Genomic DNA, 24,099 nt, shown 5'->3' on the forward strand with positions numbered 1-24,099 from the left:
TAAATAAGTTCATTTTTAATCGTTACTTTCTTATTCGAGCACTCACAGGTATATAAATGTGTTTTACACTAAGCTTTTTTAATAATATCATAATTCATTAGAAATCTCTTTAGGGTAAAGACCTTAATCAATTTCCGTTGATAGCTACGTGGTTCGGATTATACAGCTCGCCACGAATGTTCGTCTTCATCAACTGAAAATAATACAAAAATAATTTAGACTTAATTTCGAGATGAATAGAAATATATCAAATATAAAGCAAATACCTAATGCGTCATACCCATATCTAATTTACGGCCAGTCCAGACGAGGACAATTTTCACCTATAGTAAAAAAAACCGGGCAAGTTCGAGTCGGACTCGCGCGCATTATTTATAAAAACGGCAAAAAAATTATGTTTGTTGTATGGGAGCCCCCTTAAATATTTATTTTTTTCTGTTTTTAGTATTTGTTGTTATAGCGGCAACAGAAATACATCATCAGTGAAAATTTCAACTGTCTAACTATCACGGTTCATGAGATACAGCCTGGTGACAGACGGACGGACGGACGGACAGCGAAGTCTCAGTAATAGGGTCACGTTTTACCCTTTGGGTACGGAACCCTAAAAAATAAAATTGGCTCGCCGGTCGCACTTGCTTGCTTGCGGTTGAAATCTAAAAAAAAAATCTAAAATTTGTGATTAAATTGTGTACCACCTACGTGTGGACACTAGATGAGATTGACGCCAATTTATTTCCTCATCCCGTCTGGATTGACCTTTATAACTTCCAAATATTTGCCGTTTTACCTCTTGCGGTTTTGCTTTTTTTGAAACGTGTGTGGACGGACCCACAAACTAATAACAAACGTAAAACCGATCTCACCTCTACTTTTTGCTGATAGCTGAGTTCAGTCTTGGAGAGTACGTAGCACAGTTTGGCCCACGCCGCCTCCGCCGTCATATCGAACGCCGGCACCACTCCGCATTCTACCAGCAACTGCAAGATACGTTATGGTCAGGGGCGTACATATTTACCCGAGGGCCATGGGGACCATGACCCAGGACGCCAAATATTTAAATACGTAAAAATAATGCAAATGCATTTACGGACATCAAACAAAAATAAACAGTGCATTTCACAGGAGTTTATTGATTGGAGAAGAGGTGTAAAGTCAGAATAAATCATCCCAAATTTGAGAGCCGATCTAGATATCGCGCTATATTTTAGTTTACTTAATTGACCCGGGTGATCTGAGCTGGGTGAACAGAGTCAACTACAGGTATTTTCCTTTGTGGTATCAGTGGTAGCCGGAATTATCTATTAATGTACAGAGGTGTACAGGGAATGGAATTGTTCTTAGACTTAACATGAAGCCTTGGTAATGAACTAATGAATTTATTTTAGATGAACATTATAAAGATGACCTGCATCCATTTTTCCGAATGTTGCAATTAGGATCTCACCAATCCAGTCTCATAAATGGCCTTCCCCTGCACAGTTCCATTGATGCACTGCGTAACATTGACGACTAGTACATTATTCTTGACCGCTCGCTCGATCTCCTGGTAGATCTCCTTGCGCTTGATCGGGATGTTCCCGTTGCCGTAAGTTTCTAGCACCACGCCTGGAAAATACTTCAGATTTATTACTCAGACTAGTGTCTGCCCGGGACTTCGTTCAATCGTTTCAGCGGTTTTAGTGTGAAGAGGTAAGAGACAGACTGACAGTCATTTATTTTTACTAATCCCGATGATTGAATGACATGTGTGGGAATATCTCAAATGTAGGTACAGTCAAGGTATTAAATATAGACCCGGTCAAAAATATGTACACACTACCTTAATATATAGGTAATAAGGACGTGTAGACACATTTTTAGCACTTTGTTCGTGTCGATATTTAATACCTTGACTATAATAGTGAATACGATTATCGCGCGCCGCGCTTAGTCGGGTCACGGTCGGGCCACCGAGTTGGTGCGAGTAGTTATGGGCAATTGTGCATGCGATACGTCGTACAACTACGCTTTTGACCGAAGTAACCAATTTTGACATTTTGCAGATTTAAAAAGGACAAATTCTGAATTTTACCCATTACCTATTACCCGCTTCAGAGTTGTAGTTTTTTTTTAATTTATTGTTTTATTGGACCTTTATACCATTGTACATATCGGCCCTATCAAGTCCGCTTCTTAGAGTTATAGTTAGTACCGTAATACCTGTGGTGGGGAGCCCAAGAGGGAATTTTGTAGTTACTCAAGCGCGTCAGATTAAGATATGTGTGATATCTTGATTATCTTGCTACCCCGTGGACCTTAACCACTTTTAGCCGCCTATGTTAAGTTATAGAAAAATTATACCATTAAATTTATACATTATCAAAATGACCAAACCCACAATTTACTTAACGCTTTTTTAACCCTCCACCAACCCCCGGAATTTAAAAAAATCTTTAGTAGCTTTCCTGCTCATGACATCTATATAACCATTTTTCTTCCTGTCATCTAATCTTTTGATCCCAATAGGTCTCTACGAAGCTCGAGTAACAACACATTTAGCATCGCCGTTTCTCCAGCTACAGCTACCGAGTTGAGAATGTGAAATCAACACTTTGACGTATTGGAGTGACAAAGATAGATATAAACGAATTTCTAATCCTCATAAAGACCTCCATTTTTTATTCTCCCAGAAACATTAAAAATTACCTTCCATTCCTTGGAACACAGATCTGATGACCTCAGCTGTGATGGTTGGGTTGACTTTGAGCGTGTAGACCTTCCGGCTAAGCCGATCATGAACCCGGCACTCGTCTGGCAAGGATCCGGGCGGGTGGATCAGCATCTTCGGGTCCACATCCAGGGTCGTCCGGGCCTCTAGGATCGGAGGGTAGTTCGGGGAGTCGAACGCGTAGATGCGGGTGTTTGACACTTTCTTTACTCTGAGGAATTTTACAGTACAAGTAGTGATTATTACTGCAATGTTCTGCCGCCAGAGTGCAGCACTAGCACCTTTCGTAAAACATAGAGTAACTTTATACATACTATGGCTTTAAAATGTTTTTACAGATAATAAAAATATAACATTGATGCATCAAGGCGGTTTGTTTACAAAGGGTTTAAAAATTCGATAAATAAAATTATTTCTTGAATATGCAAGAGTGATAGAGGTTAGATAACGAAATTTTCTATTTTCTTGTTTCGCGGTAGACCTTTGTTTAAACCCTCACTTTGTGATGGATTGTTGTAGTGGCGCCCCCTATGCTCTTTAGGGACATTCTTAAACAAATTGAGTAAGTCCCACGGTAAGCTCAAGAAGGCTTGTGTTGTGGGTACTCAAATAACGATATATGTCAAAAAAAATACTGAAATACATAGAAAACATCCATGACTCAGGAAGCCAGGAACAAATATCTGTGCTCATCGGACAAATAAATGTCCTTACTGGGATTCGAACCCAGGACCGTTGGCTTCATAGGCAGGGTCACTGTCATTTATAAAATATAGAATATATACAGTTAGGTATAGTCGGCATCAGATATATCGGAGCGGCCGAGATGCTCAAAAATATCTAAACACGCACTCTGGTGCCTTGACTATACAGGCGTGTTCAGATATTTGTGAACACGTCGACTGCTCCGATATATCTGATGGCGGCTGTACAGATAATTGCTAATATCACAAAAGATCAATAAACTTACAGTCCAAAATCCCGTTTTGTCTGAGTAGGTATGGTATGCATTTAAATAATAATCTTAGTAAGGTACATCTATGGCATTGATGCAATTACCATTCGTCCATAAATTTCGCTGGTCTGGGTAGATAGGTAGATGCGAGCGAAATACACTGCGCCTAATAACTTTTTATACAATCATCATCATCATCATCATCATCATCATCATTGCATAGCTCTTGTCGGTGGAGTAGACGCCTAGACGCCTAGATGTATGTATGGTTCTCATAGGTACCTTGTTCCCCTGAATAATTTGGCTCCAAAGAACACGGTGACCTCTGGAATAAGCTGAGTAGCGGCGATCAGCACCGCGCATAAAAAGTTGTTGTTGCCGTCGCTACGTGGCTGGAAGATGGGCACCTGCGACAGACAAAACCATACCTTATATATAACGCTTTAAAGCACAATTTAAAATTCATGTTCGTCAACTTTGAATCATTATAATGTGCTTAGACTTGATCGACTCCTCAAATAATTTTATATGCATGAAGCCTGTTTTGTCAGTGCCGTGTGAATCGAGGAAGTCATTAAAAGTGTGTTTGGTTGTTTTTGTGGTCCTAGCGAGTGGATTGTAGAAAGGTGCGTATTTATTTTAGTTAAACCTAAATACTTTTTTAACTAATCTACTTAATTAATGTAGAAAAATATTGAACATTTATTATTTTATAAAAATCTATGTGAATTTATTTTATGAGCGTCGAGTATACAAAAATTGTAATTCCGTACTATTTCGATAATCAATTTATTCTAATTAAGAGGATAGGTAGTTAATACTGCAACTTGTTATTCTCGGAACAATTGTTTTGACCAAGGTGACATCAACCTACAGCCCAAAGCATACCTATACTCCTCATCTTTTACATTCATACAAAAATACTAGTGGCTCTGTGGCTATCTGGAGAACCGTCATGGTTCCGAAATTAAAATAATTATCGAGATAGCTCACAAAATTTTAGGGATTCATATTTCCCAAGCTGAAACGCACGCCGTCGTGTCCATGCCGAATTGCCGATGCCGTGGAGAACCTTCCAACGTTTGAGGTCCAAAAAACAAACAATGAATATGGTCGAAGAGTATGGAAATGCATTGTACCGCGTATATTGAATAGATTTCCATATGAATTAGTAAGCTCATTAGAAGGTCGTGGGCAAGGAATGTGGGTAAGTTAGGTCTATGATAAAGAAACACATGCTTAAAATGCGAAAATAATGCAATATTATATACTTAAAGATGAATTGTACTGTATAATTAATTCTACACGCCTAGACTCCCTAACTCAAAAAATCTTTTTAATTTAAGAGTAGTTGAAAAATGCATGTTTTTTGTTATGAAATAAACAGATTAAATTTTAATTTTTTTTTTAACCACGACGTCATAGTCGTGGGTATTTCTGGACACGCGTGTTACCTGTGCTCCTGTCAGCACGCGGTCTTGCCGACCGTCTCCAGCATGAAGGACAGCACGGAGGCGCCGTACACCGTCGTGTCCGTGCCGTGGAGAACCACGAAGCCGTCATAGTCGTGGTAGTATTTCTGGACACCCGTGTTACCTGTGCTCCTGTCAGCACGACGGTCTTGCCGACCGTCTCCAGCATGAACGACAGTACGGAGGCGCCGTACGCCGTCGTGTCCGTGCCGTGAAGAACCACGAAGCCGTCATAGTCGTGGTAGTATTTCTGGAAAAAATAAGCAGAGTATACTATGTTTTTTCGCCAGTCATACTCGCTTTGCGCGTTAAAAGTTGAACGTCCTATAGAAATGTTATTTTTTCGATGGGTTTAATGAAAGATAGGTACTGGAATTGGTTTCAGTTTCTATATGTTTTTTTCTCCAATCTCGCTATTTCTTTTAATACAGATAGAAACGAATGACACATCTAAATTAAGCAGCTGTTTGACTCTATGAATGTTGTCAGTATTTAAAAACTGATGTAAAATACTTAATTTACAGGTTTTTTTAAGATTTATCTCATTATTGATGCCACGTCTAAAGGATGACTCACGAGACTGGCCCGGGCCCGGGCCGGGCGTCCGACACTTCGTTTTCTATGACGGTGATCGGTGATCACGTGATGCTTTCTATAGAAATCGAAGTGTCGGACGCCCGGCCCGGGCCGGTCGGTGATCACGTGATGCTTTCTATAGAACTCGAAGTGTCGGACGCCCGGCCCGGGCCGGTCTAACGTGAGGCATCCTTTATGTACGGGGTTTCCTTTACATCGCGACCGCAATAAAATGTACCTTTCGGATACCTATAGTTACATATATAAAACGTTCTTACCTTGATATCTCTTGCCTGCTTAATCCAGTCGTCGAGAGTAAAGTCTGAAGAGTCCTTCAATTCTTCGTACTCGTGAATTTTGTATAAAATCTTCAATTCTGTGTCTTTTCCGTCTGGAAAGGAAATATTTTATTTCCGACATTAAGGGGAAAAAAAAGGCTTTACTAAATTTATTTCATTGTGCCATCTACTTAGTTGGTATACATACACCGTGGGTCTATTAAACCCGACAGATTTTAAAGGTGTATTATTGACCGCAGTCTCTAAGACTCAAATGTCATACAAAGTTTCCAGAAACTAAAAATAAAAACTTCATGAAATCGATCTTGTTTTAGATAATGAAAATTTTTTGAATTTTTTTTCTGTTATAACTTAGTGAAAACGCTTTTTTAGCTGTGATGCTGCCACTATGTGACTTGGTTTAGACATACCTACTGACAGACATTAAAGTAATTTTTCAACACACTTGCTCAAAACGACGTTTTTATTCCACCGATTTTTGGCTCATAATCCTAGATATTAAACACGCGTGCTTTTTCAGTATATTATAATACTTGGGCTTTTTCATTATATTATCCGAGTGAGTTAAGAAGGTAACTGATTGCTAGAGGGCGGAGTACCAGTGGCAAATTTCACACAAAAGGTATGGAGTCGTTTTTAGGGTTCCGTAGCCAAATGGCAAAAAACGGAACCCTTATAGATTCGTCATGTCCGTCTGTCTGTCCGATTCTGTCACAGCCACTTTTTTCCGAAACTATAAGAGCTATACTGTTCAAACTTAGTAAGTAGATGTATTCTATGAACCGCATTAAGATGTTCACACAAAAATAGAAAAAAAACAATAAATTTTGGGGGTTCCCCATACTTAGAACTGAAACTCAAAAAATCTTTTTTCGTCAAACCCATACGTGTGGGGTATCTATGGATAGGTCTTCAAAAATGATATTGAAGTTTCTAATATCATTTTTTTCTAAAGTGAATAGTTTGCGCGAGAGACACTTCCAAAGTGGTAAAATGTGTCCCCCCCCCCCCCCCGTAACTTCTAAAATAACAGAATGAAAAACCTAAAAAAAATATATGATATACATTGTCATACAAACTTCCACCGAAAATTGGTTTGAACGAGATCTAGTAAGTAGTTTTTTTTTAATACGTCATAAAATTAAAAAAAAATTTTTTTTTTCGTCAAACTTATACGTGTGGGGTATCTATGGATAGGTCTTCAAAAATGATATTTAGGTTTCTAATATCATTTTTTTCTAAACTGAATAGTTTGCGCGAGAGACACTTCTAAAGTGAAAAAATGTGTCCCCCCCCCCCCCCGTAACTTCTAAAATAACAGAATGAAAAATCTAAAAAAAATATATGATATACATTACCATGCAAACTTTCAACGAAAATTGGTTTGAACGAGATCTAGTGAGTAGTTTTTTTTTAAAACGTCATATAATTTAAAATATTTTTTTTTCATCAAACCCATACGTGTGGGGTATCTATGGATAGGTCTTCAAAAATGATATTTAGGTTCCTAATATCATTTTTTTCTAAACTGAATAGTTTGCGTGAGAGACACTTCCAAAGTGGTAAAATGTTGAACAAAATCTAGTAAGTAGATTTTTTTTTAATACGTCTTAAATGGTACGGAACCCTTCATGCGCGAGTCCGACTCGCACTTGGCCGCTTTTTTATAATTATTATTTTAGTAATAAAATTATTCATTTACCTAATGTACTTAGTATGGTACCTACTCGTAAATTGGAAGTAAGTACTTAACATTTATTTTCATAAATCGATTTCAGGAACACCTAAATGTTATGTCGTAAATGTTTTGGGCTATTTTTCAATTTCTTTTAACAAAGTCACCATTCATCGATATAATATTTTGTACCATATGCAACCTTTCTTTTCAAAAAGTTACTCATTTACAAATTTATGAGACATTTAGAAACTAATTATTTGACATTGTCAATTTAGACAGCTGCTTTACTTCTATATTATATGAATTATTATTGCGTCGGCTAAATATTTAAAACCGAAAAATATCAAGATGAATAAGCCATGTAAAGCAACAATTCTGCGGATGATAGAACCGTACGAAATTCTTATATATAATGAAGAAGAATGTAGCATTCACTGTATTTCTTGCTCAGTGGATTTAAAGCAGTTGAAAAAATATAATGTCGAAATATAATATAATTAATATATCGTTTGGCAGGTATAACTTCTTAGTCTAGTATTTAGTACCTAATGATAATGTTTTGATAAGAAAACATATTATTATGTATTATAGATATTAACAACATATTACATTATATTTGTATGCTCGTAAGATAATTTCTATAAGTTCCTAAAAATTATTATGCAAAATTAATCATTTATTCGTTATTTATTTAATCATAAGAATACTTAGGCGACTCCATACCTTTTGTGTGAAATTTGCCACCGGTACTCCGCCCTCTACTGATTGCAAATAATATGCATGGAAACGGAGCCTTCTTAATTAGGTCGAGTATTTTTTTTTTAAACCAACTATTAGGTTTCAAATGTTAGTTCAAAGAGGTTTTATCACACTAAACATAATTTATAGATGAAATTATCTCGTAAATTACATTAATGAATAAACATAACATTTTATCGATTTGATCTCCATCCGTCGAAAATAAATACGAAAATATGAGTTTTTTTACATTTTTTTAATTGGCTATTTATCGAACTCGTGCGCGCCTTTGCCTTGCGCGCGCATTGGAATCGTGCATAAAAAAAAAATAACGCGCCAGCCATTTTCCGTATTTGTCATCAAATTGGAATAGTTTTGCATGTTTCATTTCATTTCATTTATTAATTGCATTCCATGGTACATACAGATGTTATCTTAAATTAAATTTTTTAGTTTATATATTGACGAATATGTCATTTTCAAGTATTGAAAATGAAGAACACATAAAATTGACGCTGCCAATAATACTAATAGAGGCAAGAGCCGAGAACGATAGCTTTTTACCATCAAAATCGGGTGAAAAATAATTGGCGGCACATGAAACTTTTATTCAATGGAAAATCAGCAAAAACGCCTAGTCTTTCTTGGAAAACGTGTTGGTAGCTTATTCTAATGAATTTGTGAATAAGTGCCTACAAGCCCAGCACGCTTTGGTGCAATTATTCGATGTTAATAACTTAATACTGTAAGCCACCATTTTGAAAATTGTAGGTACCTTTACTGTTTTGACAAAAAAATCTGATTTATTAGTTTTGGTTTTTCTTCGCAAGTTTGTTGAAAAACGTCGTATGAAACGCGTGTGCATTGGTCATTACCCACGTCGGCTTTCTTATTGCGCGCTCGCTTACAGCTCGCGCGCACAATATCGCCTCGTGTGTAATGATCAACTTAGCACACTTGTATCATAATGTATTATTATATAAATAAATAAATAGCGTAGGCTCTAGTTTTTATGAAAGCGATTGCCATCTGACCTTCCAACCCAGAGGGTAAACTAGGCCCTGTTGGGATTAGTCCGGTTTCCTCACGATGTTTTCCTTCACCGAAAAGCGACTGGTAAATATCAAATGATATTTCGTACATAAGTTCCGAAAAACTCATTTTTGTTCTTACCAAGGTGCATAAATAAATACTCATAATGTGCAGAATTTCGATGCTAGTGCAGCAAGTATGTCATTACTTCACGAGTACCGAGATATGTTGCTACAAGCCGTAGGCGAGTGGCAAAACTCGGGACGAGTGAAGAATGACATTTCCGTACGTATATCGAACGACGTTTTTTAATACAGTTGCGAAAAAATAAGAAAAACAACAAGTATCCATATTCTATAAGACAGTAACAATTGTAAATATAAAACATTATATTATTATTACCTAAGTATCGTAATTTACGATTATTTGTGTATCGTATATATAAATTGTATAAAAACAATATCGAATGTTGCCTTTGGAAACTTAAAACATGCTTGCAGTAAGAAAAAACGCCTCTGCTTTGACATGCGTTTCGGCAGCTATTCCGTTGGCTAATTTGGCCAAAACTCATAAAACATATTTGCTCCTTATGACCTAAGGAATACGTGATAAAATCTGTCGGGTTTAGTTTTCCCATGGCGTATATCGGTGATGTTTTTGATCTGAATGGTTTAATTTGATAAGACGAGTTACCTAATAATAATCAATATAATATATAATATATTTATCAATATAATATATCTGTTAATTGTTGGTGCATTAAAGAATATTTTCTTACTTACTTACTTACCATTATTATATTGTTATTAAAGACAAACCTGGTAGAGCGAGGTACTCCTTCTCCTCGGAGTTAGCGAGCTGCGTTCTATAGTACTCTTCGTCGTGTAGTTGTGGCAGGCGCCTGATCACCTTCTCTATGTTCTTTTGTGGCACAAGTACTGAAATAAGAAAATAAGTCATCCTAATGAAAGGGAACTTTAAGCCTCAATTAATTATGAATCGTTTGTCTCAATCTGTTATTTTGACTTATGTATTTGTAAGAAAGGGATAACATACAAATGTACTAATTGAAGCTTTTTAAGTTTTATGAATAAGGGGGTAAGGCAATAAGACAACACTGATCTAAAATTTTGCTATATTCCCCTGGTGTTGGCTTAAGGTAGTTACATCTACCAAATCAATTTAGCAAACATACACAATGTAATGGGTAAATAAATTTGATTGATTGAAAACACAGTAATTTAGTTAAATAAGCCCCTACGTACTTAGTCGATTGAAACAAATTTTATTTTAGAAAAGGCGCGAATCATAATTATTCTAAGATAAAAATGTATCATAATTATTCTAAGATAAAAATGTATCATACTGATATATTTTTATCTTAAAATAAATGTGTGATACTGTTTACAGGTCACTTGTTGTACTAGTCAACGGAATAAGATTAGATAATGCTATTCTATTAGGTATTTTTACGAGTTATCATTTGTATAAATGTAGAGGACATTTAAATCATCAATCAATCAATCAACATATAGATACTGCCAAAGATATTATATTTATGTCAAATAAAAATAGACCGGAAATTGTTATGGCGTGTAAAATTGATTACAATATACTAAGTACCTAGTTTAATTATACCATTTATTACCTCCTTTTTCATTTTTCAGCATCCCAAAAGTACCACCAGTGTAGATCACAAGCACTCTCTTAACTTGCGTCATATTTATTAATTATCGTATTGAATTATTACAATAATGTTTCCACACACGTGTTTCGGACGAAATACTACTGCTCAGTGATCATTTGTAGCAGAAATATATAAGTGACAAGTAAGAGACGTGTGAGCCACGGCCGGGTGGAATTTAGTGCCGGCTTAACGCTCAGATAACATCACCGCATTGACATATATCTAAGGACGGGCCTTACGGGCAATAAGAATGAGGCCAGTACAGCGGTGGCACGCACACCGCACATAGACCAGCGGTTGAACAAAAATGGGTTTCGATAATATTAAAGTTTTTTCTTTTTTGATATGTCATTGGGAGTATGTTAAATAATACTTTGGTAAAAAGTTAGAAATTTTAAGGTTGAGCTTTCGGTTATATTTAAATATTTTAATTTTTGCTAATAACTAAGTAAATATAGAATTAAAGTTACAGAAAACTTTAGCATATCGAATAACACTTCAATTTATGTACAATTTTCAGTTTTTAGAAATCTGGAACAGCTGCTTTCTGGTAAACGTAAAAACACGAGTTATTTTGTAAATATAGAATTAGAGTTGCTGATATTGCAAAATTACGATATTATCGATCAACTTAGTATTCTAGTAAAAAGTTAGACATGTAGACAATGTGCTTGTCTAGATATTGATTTCAGGTTAAGCAGTATAGCTAATATTGAATTAAAGTTTGTAGAGTTAATAATAATCGATCATCAACAATGATCTCAGTTACTAAACAAAAATTTAGAAATATAAAATCACGGCGACACTCATTACTGATATGTATGCATTCCTTGCTTATATAAATACGTTACGTTTCAAACGCGCGGCAAGTTTGCGCGCGCCGCGCGCTGTGGCAGGAGGCAGCGAACAACGGTAGTGGGGAGCGGGGTGCCCTTGACTGCGTCTACGGTCCATCAAAAAAATTCCTAAAGCGTGTTTTAAATTAATAGCAATAGAAAATTGTTATTTTGTTGTTACTATAATAGGTATTGCCCGCGGTTTCGTTCACGTAGAAATCGTTATCGCGTTACATGAATATTATTTATTTATTTAAACTTTATTGCACAAACAAAAAAAAACACAAATGGCGGACTTAATGCCAAAAGGCATTCTCTACCAGTCAACCATTGGGTCAAATAGAGACAAAAAAAACACATTTTCATACAGATGACCACCCTTCCTTGTACCATTTTAAAAGCCAGTTGCAGCTTTTCTTTCCCGATTTTTTTCAGATGTTTGGACTTGGTATTTTCCTCGCGATAGTTATTTGTTTTAAGGGGAATGTTGTTGTTAACCGCTAATGCTAATATTGATAACCGATAGTTATATAGAGATACGTTATAAGGTATGTGCACCCTCATGTTATTTATTTCTGATAAGAAATAAATGTAAGACAAAATTCACAGTGATACATTTCAAGTAGGTTGCCTTGTAAGATTGCGTACGGATAGTTTTTTTGTTTGTTATTTCATCGTATGATATATCAAATGAAAGCTTATTTGAAAGTTGCCGTATTAAAAAAGTTGGTCCAGTTAATGGTCGCCTAGATTAACCGATTTTTATATAAAATGTAGGCAACCATGGACTGGACCAACTTGTTAAAAAGGCAACCTAGTACAGTTAGTAATATAGTACCTGGGCGACCGAGCTTTGCTCGGTTATAACTATTTATTGTAATATGGTGGTGATAATGTACATAAACTTAAAAAGTAAAATGTGAACTGACAATTATTATTATTTACAATCGATTTTAACCTTACAGCACTTGTCACAGAGTAACGCCATCTATTGTCGATTTATCTTATTACCTATGTCATTTTTTTTTACTAAATTAAACTTGTGTAAAACAATAAAAATTAAAAATATATATATAAACTTGAACATATAAAAAAAACAAAAGTTAGTCACCGGGCGAGATTCGAACCCGTAACACTCGTTTAGCAGTCCGCGTCTTAACCCGCTGGACCAGACGGACAGTGGCCGGCAACACGAAATTAGTGACCATATTCTGCGTCGAAAGAAAAACGCATGAAAACTCGAAAACACGCGTTTTCCCAAACATAAGACTAATCTAGATAGATTGTATACCCCCCAAAACCCCTATATACCAAATTTCAGCGAAATCGTTATACAAGAATTGCTCGTTTAAAGGTATAAGATAAAATAACTTTTCTTTTGATATATCATGTGACGTTTTCGTTTACACACTAAAAGCACAGTGTAAAAAGTAACAGTGGGCCGACGCCTTTGATGTTTGCGTAAATGCCGACACCGCTCAAGGTCTCCGTACCTACCTAGGGTTATCACAGACTTACACAACTGCCCAAAAGAGGATGGAAATGTTTTTAGTTTTCATGTTGTATGATGTATGTGTACTAATTTTACAAATGACGTCCATTTTGGAAATAAAGATGGCGGACGTCACTTTTTTTAAAAAGTCGTCATGGGTGTTGTTTTCTGGGTTTTTAGGGGTGTGGATTTCAAAAATGGCATCTATTTTGAAAATAAATATGGCGGACGCTACTTTTTGAAATGGGTGTCGATGTGTGTAGCCGTGATATCAACCACCTTTAATTCTAAAATGGTCTCTATTTTTGAAATCTGCACCAACAAGAACCGCCAAAATTGACGTCATTTTTGTAATTGGAACCCCGAGGAACCTCGGAGATGACACCCATATCGATTTTTAAGAAAAATTAATGTCCGCCATCTTGGATTTCAAAATAGACGTCATTTTCGTAATCGGAATCCTGAGGAACCTCGGATATGACACCCATATCGACTTTTAAGAAAAAATAATTTCCGCCATCTTGGATTTCAAAATGAACGTCATTTTCGTAATCGGATCCCCGAGGAACCTCGGAGATGACACCCATATCGATTTTTAAGAAAAATTAATGTCCGCCATCTTGGATTTCAAAATGAACGTCATTTTCGTAATCGGAACCCCGAGGAACCTCGGAGATGACACCCATATCGATTTTTAAGAAAAATTAATGTCCGCCATCTTGGATTTCAAAATAGACGTCATTTTCGTAATCGGAATCCCGAGGAACCTCGGATATGACACCCATATCGACTTAAGAAAAAATAATTTCCGCCATCTTGGATTTCAAAATGAACGTCATTTTCGTAATCGGATCCCCGAGGAACCTCGGAGATGACACCCATATCGATTTTTAAAAAAAAATAATGTTCGCCATCTTGTATTGCAAAATGGACGTCATTTTCGTAATCGGAACCTCGAAGAACCTCGGAGATGACACCCATACCGATTTTTAAGAAAAATGAATGTCCGCCATCTTGGGTTCCATAATGGATGTCATTTTCGTAATCGGCACCCTGAGGACTTTCAAAAATAATGAAAACATCAAATACTACATGATACATATACAAACAGAAGCAAGAAACAATTTCTTGCTTTTTAAAGTCTTAAACTACTCATAATTTCTTAAAATAAGTTATAAAACATGTCCGCCATTTTGAATTTGAAAATTGATATCATAATTATGATATATTTTTGTTTACACTGAGACAAATTAATTAGCACATGTCGTATGAAATATTTTAATTGTGTGTTTTTTTTTATATTTTTTTATACTACGTCGGTAGCAAACAAGCATACGGCCTGCCTGATGGTAAGCAGTATCCGTAGCCTATGTACGCCTGCAACTCCAGAGGAGTTACATGCGCGTTGCCGACCCTAACACCCTCCCACCCCTCGTTGAGCTCTGGCAACCTTACTCACCGGCAGGAACACAACACTATGAGTAGGGTCTAGTGTTATTTGGCTGCGATTTTCTGTAAGGTGGAGGTACTTCCCCAGTTGGGTTCTGCTCTAGATCTGGAATGACATCCGCTGTGCTGTGCCCTACCACACAGAGCCAGATGACATTTACAATGCCCATACCTCTCTTATAATACCTGTGCTAAAAATGTGATTGCGAACTACCTGCAATAACTATACAGTACCTGAGCGACCGAGCTTTGCTCGGTTATAACTAACTATTTATTGTAATATGGTGGTGTATAGGTGATAATCTTAACTACATTCTTTTACTAAATTAAACTTGTCTAAAACAATAAAAATTTAAAAATTATATATAAAATTGAACATATAAAAAAAAAAACAAAAGTTAGTCACCAGGCGAGATTCGAACCCGTAACACTCGTTTAGCAGTCCGCGTCTTAACCCGCTGGACCAGACGGATAGTGGCCGGCAACACGAAATTAGCGACCATATTCTGCGTCGAAAGAAAAACGCATGAAAACTCGAAAACACGCGTTTTCCCAAACATAAGACTAATCTAGATCGATTGTTTACCCCCAAAAACCCCCATATACCAAATTTCAGCAAAATCGTTAGAGCCGTTTCCGAGATCCCGGAAATATATATATACAAGAATTGCTCGTTTAAAGGTATAAGATAATTAGGCATTAAAACACTCGTGTGATCTTTTTAAGAAACTCATTTCGTTCGTTTCCTAAGCCCACACTCGTGTATTTTAATGCATTTTATTATGTAGCAGTAACATAAACTACTAATATATGTTGAAAGTAAGTACAGGCGGCTAACACAATGGTAACAAAAGACAAAAGTTTTGAAAATGTAATTTTCATCATCGTCACTTGGCAGTACATTTGAGGGCCTATCGCGAACCACGTTCGACGTGTTACCTCTCTGTCGCACTTGTAAATTCGTACGTAAGTATGACAGGGAGGCAACACGTCGAACGTGGTTCGCGGTAAGCCCTCTGATGCCACCTCCATTAGTCTTTTGTACGCCGGTATAGCCTTCGACTCAATGTATAATCTACACTTTTTATGGAAACCTAGTTCCTCCTTCCCGTAGAAATATTTAACTTTCCCATCACCAAGAAAGATTATTTGCTCGCAGTTATTAACTGCTCAATTCCTCGTTTTTTCTCTGTTACTAAGTCAGTACAGTACAGTACACATATCAAACATTTTTCACTCATTTTGAAGTCATAATAACTTTTATTCTATAATTAAATTCATGTAATGTCCGCATCTAATTTATGTGCACGATAAACAAACAAATGAATGATTTGAAAGAAAAGACAAACAGCGCTTGCGAAGCTGAGCGGGGGGCGCGGGCGGGGCGAGGTATCTATCGCTCACTAGGTCGGCTACGATAGGCTCCCGCGCGCCGAGCCGACATGTTGACGGACCAGCGCGGCGTGGTTATGAATTTCGCGCCTTTTTAAGTTGATTTTACTATTACAATGCAAGCTACACACAGATATTTCTACCTTTCCATAAAATGGCTGCATATATTATTTTATAGTAATAGACTTATCTCTACGGACTTTAATTCAATATTAGATCTTACAGGACAAAAAACGCATATTAATTGTAAAGCACATATCCTATTCTTCTAATTTTTTGCCTTGCCTATTAACTTAAGAATTTAGATATGATATTGTGGATTTTTCAAACTTTAATTCAATATTGACAAAATAATAAGCTAATTTGAGTTTGACAACGTAGCACGTTGATTTTTTTTCTAAAAATTTGATAGCATAAAGCCTCATACATATTATAAAAGACGATGCTTAAATTTTGTACTTTAATTCAATATTCAAAATTCATCAATAAAAATACATAAATACCTTATTTATATCTAACGCTCGTTCTAAATTTTCTTCATATATTACAAATATGCTTAAAAATATGTCCCATACCAGATAAACATCACTTTTCACTCTTTAGAATTATCGAAACTTATAGGGCAAAAATCCGGTCCCACTATTGGTCTAACACGAATTCGTGCCAATTATGCTGTCTAACGCCATACCACAGTGATTGGTTGATGATTTCGCAACTAGTTGCGTTAGACTGCACGATTGGCTCGAATTCGTGAGTGACACCACTGAACTAGCACCATTCTTAGTGCCCGTAAGGCCCGTTCTTTATATATATGTCAATGCATCACCGTCATGATGTAAATATTCCGTAATAGTACGAATACCGATAATCTTTTTATAGAATCATACTCAGCCTGGGTATTAACTTAGACGGTGATATTTTTTATCTGAGCGTTATTACTATTCAGAAATTCACTCGACCACTTCTATCACTCAGTGAACCACAACTAACAATGTATCAATACTATAAATGAGCGATTGTTTTGTTTATATTAACCTCAATCAACTCAATGAGGATACAATGCATTACGCTTTGTTTTCATTTGTCACAACTGAATTAGTGTCATTGTTGAAGAAAAAGCCGTATTGCAAAGCAGTAAGCATTATTTTCTGCAAGGAACTGGAAACACGTTAGTCGTACCACGTCGTACTAAAAGCATAGTAGGTAGGTATGAAATGTGTTGCATTTAGGGATTCCCCAGTTAAGACGATTGTCGCCCCAATGCCCTTGAGCGTGCGGGGCCTCGGAGCGGAGCTAAGCGCTCTGGCCCCGCGCTAACCCTCTCATGACAATCGCACGCAACGACGTTCGTTCGGCGCGCGGGTGGCGCTATACCTACTCGTATTTGTGTAGCATCTTTTGCAGACGTTTTGTTATTTGATATGAGTAGATCATGCATTTGGTATTATAATAAAAATATATGCATATGCGTATACAACTTTACAAGCCTCAATCAGTTAATTAATGTTGTATTCCTTTCTTACAAAATTATACGTCTAACTAACAGATTAAGACAACCGTTAATATTAGGTTTTGAATGGAGACTTGAGACTTGTAATGTTAGATTAATAAAGTATTAGATTTTTAGAATAGTTACCTATTAGACTTATACTATTTTTTAGAGGTGCGCCGAATATTCGGTAAATATTCGGTATTCGGCATATTCGGCATGATTTTCAATGTTCGGTATTCGGCCGAATTATTCGGTAAAACTGCCGAATATTTACCGAATAAACAAATGATATTTTATCTGATAATAAATAAATCATTCATACTATTTGTAGCTCATAAAAGTTAAGTTATATATTTATTGATATTATTAGGGTTATAATAAAACAAAAAAACTTTACTTGTAAGCTTTATTATTCAGTTTAATCACATAATCAAAAATCACCATCACGATATCAACGTCTGTCACTAATTCGCCGTCAAAAACAATTGCAAATGTTGACATTGACAATGCCAAGGAAGCATACACAATTACACATATTATTTTACTAGAAATAAAAAGTTCAATAGTTAAAATTTAATAGCGGTAAATTATGATACAGAAATACTAAACTTTCTGCTCTCATAAATATTACCCGCTTCAGAGAATAATCTTTCGCTGTAAACCGAAGAGCCAGGAGCTGCCAACCATTTTTTAGCGAGGTGCGCCATTAGTGGATATTTTGCTTTATTTTTTACCCACCATTCATAAGGTCTTCTGTCCCGCTGAAGTAAATTCTCCTGGAGATATTTGTCCAATTCTGCAGCAATAGGACTTTTAGTTGTTTCAATGGGTTGGGATAAAGTTGGTTTTGCTGATGCAACTTCCTCGAAGCAGCTCCAGAAATCTGCGTGAGTCTCGTTTGAAGGTATGTTCTCTTTATTACGTGGCAGCTCTTCGTCATCGTTACTGCTATCTTCGTCATCATTATTTTTTATGGCTTCTGTCGTCAAGCTCACCATACTTATTAACCTATCGAATGAGCTAATGCTTTTACGGATACTGGAAAGCGATATGTAAATGTACTACATACCTATACGAGGCCTGGATGTTAGTGAGATGACGATATGGGTTGTGCTGGTGTCCGACTTTATTATCACATGATTATCCACCTGGTTTCTTGAGCTTAATAGTCGCCTCCAAACCTCCCCTTATAGCGACCCCATTCCTCACACAAAGTTTACCTTAAGTTCATATTAGCCTCACTGGATCACTGTTCACTCTGAGTACTGATAACGTTGGTCACAATATACCAGAGACACATCATTATTCTAATAACACCATAAGAACGTTCTTGACTTGATCTAAAAGCAAATATCACTGCCGCGTCGATTTGTTCGCACACAACCTCCTTTTTCCTACTGTCGTTCTCATCTACCCTCTCAACTTCCCTCAAAAAATCCCAATAACCTAGAAGCGGTTACTTAAATTAAACGTGACTACTAGCGCCATCTACTCCATGACGTTGGCAAATATTAGCTGGTTCGCAATACGTTCGCGACAGCTTCTATGAGGAAGGCTTTTCTTGCAGGTTCTATTTTGTCATTGCTGAAGAAATTGAGTTTGTACCTGGGATCCAAAATTGTGGCGAGCGTGTACACAATGTCATCTTGAATACCTTCAAATCGGGCTTTTAACTCCGTTTGTAATCTTTTCCTCATTGTAACAGTGTTTGAGTCATCACTTGCAGGTTTGGCCAAATATTTGAGCAGAATATTTACGTGCGGTATGACTTCTGAAATGCACGAAAAGTTAAAGCTTGTAATTCTTGTTATCTCTTCAAAAGGCTGCAATATTGTCAACAATTCTTTAACGAGTTGCCATTCTGTTAAATTGTTGAAGTTAATTGAGCCAGAGTAATCTGATATATACAGTGAAACAGCTCGCTTTTGCTCAATTAGCCTCTCGCACATATAAAAAGTGCTGTTCCAGCGGGTTGTCACATCCTGAATGAGCTTGTGTTTTGGCAAATTGAGCTCATTCTGGATAAGCACCATTTTTTCTTGCGCTGTACTAGAGTGATTGAAATGTGTAACGATCCTTCTCGCTGCAGTGAGGCTTTCGTTGATGTTTGGTTGAGCATCCAGCGAATGCTTGATGGCCAGCTGTAGTGTGTGAATGAAGCATGGCTTTCCGGTGTATGGGCTGTCATTGATCGCCTTCACGATATTTGGCCCATTATCCCTTACAATTATGTGAACTTTCGAACCCAAATCCCACGACTCTGCCATTGTTTCTAAGCTTGCTCTGATTTTTTCAGCTGTATGTTGACCAGTAAAGTTACACATTTGCAGCACACGGTGTTGTGCAGCGAGCTCAGCATTCAGCCAGTGAGCGGTGAAGCTTAAAAAACTGGTGACGTTGCCAGTGCAAGTCCACATATCAGTTGTTACAGAAACCGCCTTTGCCTGATCAATATCCTTTTTTACACACAACTTAACTTTCTCGTAAATTTTTGGTAAAATAACTTCACTCATATATTTCCTTCCAGGCATTGGATATTTCGGTTTTAATATATAATATTAAATAAATAATTAGTCTGTTAAATCCAACGTCCTCTACAATCGATATCGGCTGATTGTCGACGGCGATCATCTCTCCTATCGCGTTGTGAATTTCTTGAGATCGTGGATCTTGTAGGTCCCACTTTTTAGAAATAGAACTTTCGATCGATTGCTGTACGCACGCACGCGATGAGGACGGCTGATGTAATTCTCCAACATTAATAATTGAATGAATTGGCTTATCCAGTTTTTCACTTTCTTCTTTATGTTTTAGTTTTAAATGGTTCGATAGTGCCGAGGTCGACCCCGTACGTCCTGTGCCGCCGCGCGACAGCACCGAATTGCACAATGTACACTTAACTTTACTTTTATCGTCTTCCATTTCATTAAAGAACGTCCACACATTCGACCGCTTGCGACTCCCACTCATTTTAAAGTCCAAAACAAATAATAACAATCACAACGACAACACTCCGCAATCCGTGCAATCACTAATTAAGACATCAAATAACTAAACACGATACGACTAGCTGACCGGCCGTCGCGCTGGGCCAGTACGGGTAACGGGCGGCGAGCGGGAGGGGTCGAAATCGCGCTCAGCGAGCCGCGCGCGGACCTGCATAAACCTGTTTAGTTTTACCGAATAATTCGGCCGAATATTCGGTTCGGTAAGATCTGAACCGAATGTTCGGCCGAATATTCGTATTCGGTGAAGTCTATATTCGGCGCATCACTACTATTTTTCGAGTAGTTGATGATAAATAAAATAAAAAACATAGATCGTGTCATTCACGAAGACGTGGGCCTTGACTCATAATATCATGTTATTAAAGGTTAAATTTGATAAATCTGCGCGTCATCGTAGATGACACGACCTATAATTTGCTTCGAACTATTAGTTACCGTCGGAGACAGAAGTATTTATTCACGGAATAAGTAGAAAACTAACCTACTTATAATTCGGAATTTCTCTGAATGTGGGATAATTCTGAAAATACCTAAACTCTAAAACGATGTAATTGTAGGTGATGTAATGTTAAATCTATAAAGTAACATCCTAAAGATATTCGAGTTTTAGGAGCTAGACTCCGTTTTTGGCCGTAAACTGCAGGGGCGTAACTAAAAGAAATGGCGCCCGGGGCAGGTACCAAATTTTTTGCGGTTCTTGAATTACATTGATTTTCTTCTCTATAGGTTTTTGCCAAATTGTCCCAAATTTATACGTTACCATAACAATGCAAAAAAAATAAGAACTTTGGTTCCATGTCATTGGGACCCGAATTTCAGCCTACAGTGCGGCGGCGCGCCGACCGAGTATTTGTTCCCATTGATCACGCAGTTCTCAGGCGAACCAGTATAACGTGACCTCGGATTCTGTTACAATGGGATGCCTAATCGGCTCTTATACTGTTTGGAAAACTTTTGTTTCGCTCGCATTTGCAAACACAATTCACTCGTTCAAAATCAATATTTTTGAAAATAATTTTTTTTTTTTTGCCAATTTTGGCGCTCCAATTGCTCAATGATAATAACTTTTCATATTTCATTAGCGGCTTAGGCCGGTACAAAGCCGTTTGAGTAAATGTCCTGTTTATATCTCGACGACAAAAGCGATTGTCAGCCTTATACCGTACATTATTAATTTCCGAAATGAGATTAATTTCGTAGAGTATAGTTTCGGGATTGCACCACGTTCAGAGGCATTCGAAACTAAGGTACATACCCAGTTCATTTATATCTTATTGCGTAAATAAATATTTATATTGCCGAGCGCGCATTAAATACTCTTTTTTTTACAAACTTAGAAAAAACTAACCACGTTTTAATAGGTAGTTTAATCCTAAAAATGTAATGGCTTCTGAATTTAATAGGCATTATACTAACTATTGCATCATACTCGCATTGATTTTTTATTTACGTACATACATACCTTTGAAATTTTCTGTGATCTATAGTTTCGCCGTAAAAAAATACGAGGCCGTTTTGTTATTTCTACTAAACGGTTTATTAATTAATCGATTAATTATTTTTAAACTTAAAAATAAACAACTATATACAATGTAAATATATAGTAGATATTAATCAATTAATTATATTTTTTAAGAATCGAAATTAATACAAAAATTAAAATTTTAATGGCTCACGTGGAGTAGTGTCATAATTATAGTTGGTCAAACCAATTTGTCAGTAAAAAAGAACAAATAAAACTATACTCGTCGATTTCTTTTGGGTGCTAGTACTAGTGTAAGACAAAGATAGTATGATTCTCTCTGTCTATGTTTGAAATGAGATAGTCCTTTGACAAACTATATACATATTACATAAACTACATAAGTATAAGTAGCCCGGGAACCGATAAGAATACCTATAGTTATATTATTACATTATATACACATTAACGAACACGTGTAAAAAGCCGGTTTTGTATGTAAATCTTTAGAATAACTTTTACAAGCTTCATTAATATGAGTAGAACACAACTACTTAGTTAGCAAACATATTGTTAGAGCAAAACAGACCAAAGTAAATATGCACAGAGTTTAGAGTGACGGAGTGTGACAGTGTCATCGTAGACGGTAACTTTCAATGAAAATATGACGTTTAAAGTCACGTGACGTAAAAATGATGTCGTTCTTTCTCCCGATTCCTGGACTCCTGGTACTATTACCCGGTAATACAGGACATTGCGAAAAAAAAAATTGGCTGTTTCATACATTTTGGCTGGTCTGATGGTGATATTTTGTATGGGAGAATCAATTTTTTTGGCGCTTTCGGTATTGGTCCCACAGTAGAAGTTGCTCCGTACGAGTATGACCTAAACATTCACCCCGTAAATTATTGCAGGTGACTAAAAACACCCTATATAGGTATTTACTTTTAAACTACAGTGACGAGGCATGCATAGACTTGGTTCACTCGGACTCTTCTAATATGAGACGGTTAATTTCCCCAAAATGGCTCAATTTTGTTTTCTTTGTCTAAGAAAGAGGTTTTTTGACGCGCCATCGCTAAAACTTACATGATGATGATGATTATGTGTAGGGACGCCCGCTCTGAAAAATCGGTCTGTCCATCGCCTGTTCTGCTTGATTCTCTGGGGCTGGAGCTGCAGATTACTGTCCCGACAGCATCTCACAATATTCTCCTCAAATCATCTCGTTTTCCAGCAGAACAGAGGGACATCTTTACATTCGACATTTTTTAGTTCGCTCTGTTCCATGATACAGACAGTTTATATATGTTTTAATCTTAAGATTTTGTGATGTACAATATAAATAAATTTTTGGTAAATATTTCATTTTTGGTACAAGCTTTTTTCAATGACTGCACTTTTCTTAACTAAATACTTAAAAAACCCAAACACAATTAGGTTGCATGTTTTATCATAGAGTTTCTATGGCCACCTCGTGTCTCCATCATCAGATCAGCTCGACGGCACCATAATATTGCATTATCATGTCATCCGACTTACATATATGCAAATTTTTAGCTTCATTGGAAACCGGGAAGTGGGTCAAATTTAACTTGCAAGATTTGACCCGTACAAACATAGGTACATAGGCTTAGGTACATAGCAAGTTGAATAAAAGCTTGTAAAAAAGGTTGTTGTTTCATCACGGTTTTGCTACATTGTATCAAAGAGTAAAGTAAATTAAATAAAAATAAAAACAGATTTTAAGCAGATGTATTCTTATTTATGATAGCACGTTTTGTATCTTTGTAAACGTTATTTACTTAGTATGTGTACAGT

At 36.6% G+C, this 24,099-nt stretch overlaps 3 protein-coding genes across 6 annotated transcripts in view; 1 reads left to right on the plus strand and 2 right to left on the minus strand.

The window, feature by feature from the left end:
• Nucleotides 1-17,294, minus strand: LOC133529208 (L-asparaginase-like). 4 transcript variants are annotated; one of them, XM_061866882.1, is made up of 10 exons: nucleotides 17,276-17,294; nucleotides 11,109-11,248; nucleotides 10,279-10,398; nucleotides 5,992-6,104; nucleotides 5,262-5,387; nucleotides 3,948-4,072; nucleotides 2,689-2,921; nucleotides 1,448-1,608; nucleotides 867-980; nucleotides 1-193 (listed from the first exon to the last, which is right to left on the minus strand). In XM_061866882.1, exons 2-10 carry the CDS (start codon nucleotides 11,179-11,181, stop codon nucleotides 128-130), a joined length of 1,131 nt encoding a protein of 376 aa, XP_061722866.1. In that variant the 5' UTR covers nucleotides 11,182-11,248; nucleotides 17,276-17,294; the 3' UTR covers nucleotides 1-127. The 4 variants fall into 4 exon arrangements, with proteins under 4 accessions (XP_061722866.1, XP_061722863.1, XP_061722865.1 ...); XM_061866879.1 differs by having other exon boundaries at nucleotides 17,204-17,280; XM_061866881.1 differs by lacking the exon at nucleotides 17,276-17,294 and adding an exon at nucleotides 17,256-17,274.
• LOC133529201 (glucose dehydrogenase [FAD, quinone]-like) overlaps nucleotides 4,200-24,099 on the plus strand; it is a 27,412-nt gene continuing 7,512 nt past the window's right edge. The window contains exon 1 of the mRNA XM_061866866.1: nucleotides 4,200-4,291. The gene's annotated coding sequence lies outside the window, so the exon portion shown is untranslated. The remainder of the gene's footprint in view (nucleotides 4,292-24,099) is intronic.
• Nucleotides 18,396-19,658, minus strand: LOC133529320 (uncharacterized). The gene is made up of 2 exons (XM_061867016.1): nucleotides 19,338-19,658; nucleotides 18,396-18,869 (listed from the first exon to the last, which is right to left on the minus strand). Exons 1-2 carry the CDS (start codon nucleotides 19,503-19,505, stop codon nucleotides 18,396-18,398), a joined length of 642 nt encoding a protein of 213 aa, XP_061723000.1. The 5' UTR covers nucleotides 19,506-19,658.

Source organism: Cydia pomonella, chromosome 20 (assembly GCF_033807575.1).
Source record: "Cydia pomonella isolate Wapato2018A chromosome 20, ilCydPomo1, whole genome shotgun sequence".
Lineage (NCBI taxonomy): Eukaryota > Metazoa > Arthropoda > Insecta > Lepidoptera > Tortricidae > Cydia > Cydia pomonella.